The sequence below is a fragment of the Chaetura pelagica genome, unplaced genomic scaffold, assembly GCF_000747805.2.
Source record: "Chaetura pelagica isolate M959 unplaced genomic scaffold, ChaPel_1.0 scaffold1629, whole genome shotgun sequence".
NCBI lineage: Eukaryota > Metazoa > Chordata > Aves > Apodiformes > Apodidae > Chaetura > Chaetura pelagica.
In genome coordinates, this window is record NW_009954503.1 from 13821 (window position 1) to 17872 (window position 4052).

A 4052-nucleotide genomic window follows, 5' to 3' on the forward strand; every position below is an offset into this window, starting at 1 on the left:
TCGGAACCACACCAGGCGGGGACAGCACCCGCAGCATTGAGAAGGGGGAGCAGCAGGACAGGCCCTTCAGCACCTCCCGGGGGGACTGGGGCAGCAGCCACAGAGGGACGGAGCTAGTGGGGGACACAGGAAGGGGCTGCAGTGAGTGGCCCCAGCCCCGCGGTGATGGGCAGAGCAGCGCCCTGCGGGATTCAGACTTGGGTGCCAGCAAATCCACCTGGGGCACGAGCTACAGCAGGGAGGAGGTGGGCTGCAGGGAGGCTGACTGGAGCCGTGGCACAGGGCATGGCCAGCAGCGGGACCAGGAGTCCGGCTCTGGACAGCCTGGCTGGGCCAGCAGGTTCATCTCCGGGGACCTAGAGAGCCAGGATGGGGATGTCACGCCTGCATGGGCTGGAAAGTATGGCACCAGTGATGTGGGGACAAAGGAGAGGAAACTCTCCCTGGACTGGGCCAATAAATACAGCAGCAGGGATCCTGACACTAAGGATTTTACATTGGGCTGGGCTGGCAGATCCAGCACAGGGGAGCCTGTGACCCCAGAGAAAGAGTTCAGCACCAGCAGAACAGGGTGGGACAGGAGGTATAGCAGCAGGGACATGGAGAGCCAGGACAGGGAGTTCAGCCCCAGCAGACCAGCTCAGGCTGGTGAGTACAGCAAGAGAGACATGGAGAGCCAGGACAGGGAGTTCAGCCCCAGCAGAGCAGCCGAGGCCAGCAATGACAGCAACAGGGACATGGAGACCCAAGATGGGGACTTCAAACCGACCAGAGTGGCCTGGGGTGACAAGGAGAGCAGCAGGGAAGTGGAGAGCCAGGATGGGCAGTTCAGCTCCAGCAGCCGGCCCTGGGATGATGGATATAGCACCCAGGACATGGAGAGCCAGGACAGGGAGTTCAGTCCCAGCAGAGCAGCTGGGGCCAGTGAGCAGAGCACCAAGGACATGGAAAGCTGGGATGGGGAGTCCAGACCCAGCAGACCAGTCTGGGATGTTGGATACAGCACCCGGGATGTGAAGAGCCAGGACCAGGAGTTCAGTCCCAGCAGATGGGCCAAGGCCAGCGAGGACATCAGCAGGGACATGGGGACCTGGGATGATGGATACAGCACCCGGGACGTGGGGACTGAGGACAGGGGCGGCAAACCCTGCACCGTGGCTGAGGCCAGCAAGCAGAGCACCAGGGATGTGGACGCTCAGGAGTTCAACTCCGTCAGGGCAGCCTGGGATGATGGATACAGCACTCGGGACGTGGAGATCCAGGACAGGGAGTTCAGTCCCAGCATCCTGACCTGGGATGACAGATACAGCAGTCGGGATGCGGAGAGCCGGGATAGGGAGTTCAGCTCCAGCAGAGCAGCCTGGACCAGCGAGGGCAGCAGCAGAGGCATGGAGACATGGGAGGGCAGGTTCAGCCCCATCAGACCCAGTCAAACCAGCGAGGGCAGCACTGGGGACATGGAGACCGGGGATGATGACTCCAAACCCAGCAGAGCATCCTGGGATGGTGGATACAGCAGCAAGGACATGGAGAGCCAGGATCAGGAGTTCAGCCCCAGCAGACAGGCTGATGCCAGCCAGGACAGCAGCAGGGACATGGGGACTTGGGATGATGGATACAGCACCCCGGAGGGGGAGTTCAGCCCTTGCAGACCACCCTGGGCCAGTGGGTTCTGCTCTGCCGAGGCGGAGCCGGCAGCCGGAGGGCCCGGAGCTGCTCAGCAGAGCTGGGCCAGTGAGCATGGAGCTGGGCAGGCCGGCCCAGCTGGTGCCTCTGGTGCCAGGGAGGGTGATGTCCCCAGCCCCCCAGCATGGAATGTCCTGGTTGTTGACTGGTGCAACCTTCTTGGAAGAACCATCTCCTGGCCTTGTTCTGTTCAGTAGCTCTTGCACACGTAACTGGAGTATATCAGTGGGTTTCTTGTCCCAGACTCTCATGTCCTCTTTAAAATAGTTTTTCAAGAGAGACCACAGGTGTCGTCTCAGTGGGTCCCGTCCCTCTCGCTGCTGTCTCGTAGCAGGACGTCTCTTCTTAGTGGCTGCAACACGTGACCAGTTGTCTCTAGGAAGAATCTGGAGATTACTTCCCCACCTATTTGGCATCTGGTTCTTCCTGCCAGTCATTTGTTCAATGGCTGAGGTGCGAAAGTGAAGAGAGTCAGAGAGGAGGTCTCCATACTGTCGTGCTTTGAAAGCTACCCCACGTACAGTTGGTCTTTGATAACCTTCAAAGCATCCCATGAAGGAGAATATATGGGCATGCGCTGCTGGTACAGCCTGAACAAACCTCCGGAAGAGCTGCTCAGCAGAGCTGGGCCAGTGAGCATGGAGCTGGGCAGGCCGGCCCAGCTGGTGCCTCTGGTGCCAGGGAGGGTGATATCCCGAGCCCCCCAGCCCAGGGACCTGTCTGGGGTGGCACCAGCACTGGGGACTGGCCTGAGGTGCAGGGGAGGCCCGAGTGCCACAGCCCATTTGATATTGAGACAGAGCGGGTGCCAGATACTGGTGAAGTCTCCTCTGATGGCTCCACGTCCTGGGCTGGTGGAATGGGATCCAGGGGTCTGATGGAGCCCCTGGGGGGCTGGCATGGGGGTCTCCCCTTTGGCAGCCCTCAGGGGGACGGGCTGGCAGAGCCAGGCTGGAGCCAGGACTTGAGTGCAGCCGGACACGGCGTGGAGCTGCAGGACACCGAGGCCAAGCACCAGGAATGGGCCCGAGCCTTCGGCGCGCGCTGCGCCGCCCGGAGCCGGGAGCGGGAGCAGAGCCCAGGAGAGAGCCCTGGCACAGGACTGGGGTAAGGAGCGGGACAGGGCCCTGGGCTGGGGGTACCCTCGGGATCATGAGCTGAGTCTGGGGGTGCTGGTGTTCCCTTGCCCTCCCAAAACACCAGAGGCAGCCTGTCACTTCACTGGGATGTAGGAACCTCAAATCCAGCCAGCTTGTGGAGCTGAAGGTTCCCAAACATGAGTTCCCTGGAGCTGCTGGAGAATCAGGGTCCTGGAAGGAGGGAAGGGGAAGCCCCCCCCACCCTGGGAACCCTGTGCGTCCCTGCTGCCAGCACCATCCCCCTGCCCCTTGGTCCCTGGTGTCCCCCTGGCACTCTCTGGGGGCTGGTGACCTTGGGGGGCTGGCCCCTTCCCCTGCCCTGGGAGGGGGCCCTGAGCCCCCCATGAGCCTGGCAGCCTCCTTACCCTCCCCATACTCCCAAGTTCTGCTCCAGCCTTTGGGGGAATTTCCCAGAGGTTCCACCCCCTTGATGTGACATCCCAGGAGCGGGGAGGGAAACTCCTGGATGCCTGAGTCCTGTCCTGGTCTCAGGGGAGCTCTGCCTGACCCCCCCCCCTGCCTCAGTTTCCCCTAGAGGCTGACAGGGGGAAGGTTTGGTCTTGTGTTCTCTGCAGCTGGAGGAACTCAGGGGTCTGGTCTTGTCTCCCTGAGCAGAAGCATCTCAGAGCCCTGCCTGCTGGTGGGCAATGCTCCAACTGCCCCCCTGCCTGTGGAGCCCCCACAGAGCGAGCCACCCAGTTCCACTGAGGAGAGGGAAGTCCCTGAGCCAGCTGCTGCCCTGCCAAGCCCCCCGGCCTTCCCTCCACCCCTGGGGGTGGCTGGTGGGGCCCTGCCGGACACAGAATGCCAAGGAGCCCCCTCAGACCACCTGGATGGAAAGAGCCCACCAAGCTGGGAGAAGGAGGGGGTCCCCCAGCCTGAAGTACAGCCAGATGATGCTGGGCAGGAGTTCACCTTCCTGGAGGTGAGAAGGGAGGGGGCAGCTCCCAGCCCCTCGTGTGGCTTGGGGGGGGTGGTCTGGCTGTCACACTGACTCTGGTGGGGGGGCTCTGTCCCTGTCCCCCTCAGGGAGGGGGGCTTTACCCTCCCCGGGGGGATGGGCTGCAAATTCAGGGGCCCCTGTGCTGTTGCGGGGTCTGTGGGCATACTGGGTGGGTGGGCAAGGGATCCCGGCCCCCTGTGGTGTTGTTTGGGGTCCATGGGTGGGGTGAGGGTGTTGGGTCCACTGTGCTGTTGTGGGCTGGTGGGCAGCTCGAAGGCCCCAGG

General features: G+C 62.6%; 1 protein-coding gene across 1 annotated transcript in view; it reads left to right on the top strand.

The window, feature by feature from the left end:
- The window catches only part of TNKS1BP1 (tankyrase 1 binding protein 1, 182kDa), a gene marked incomplete at its 5' end in the record, with an annotated part of 9011 nt that overhangs the window by 3731 nt on the left and 1228 nt on the right, over window positions 1–4052 (top strand). Inside the window, 4 exons of the mRNA XM_010004633.1 lie at window positions 4–1705; window positions 2608–2793; window positions 3441–3750; window positions 3855–3937. Of these exons, the coding sequence (XP_010002935.1) occupies window positions 4–1705; window positions 2608–2793; window positions 3441–3750; window positions 3855–3937 (2281 nt within the window). The remainder of the gene's footprint in view (window positions 1–3; window positions 1706–2607; window positions 2794–3440; window positions 3751–3854; window positions 3938–4052) is intronic.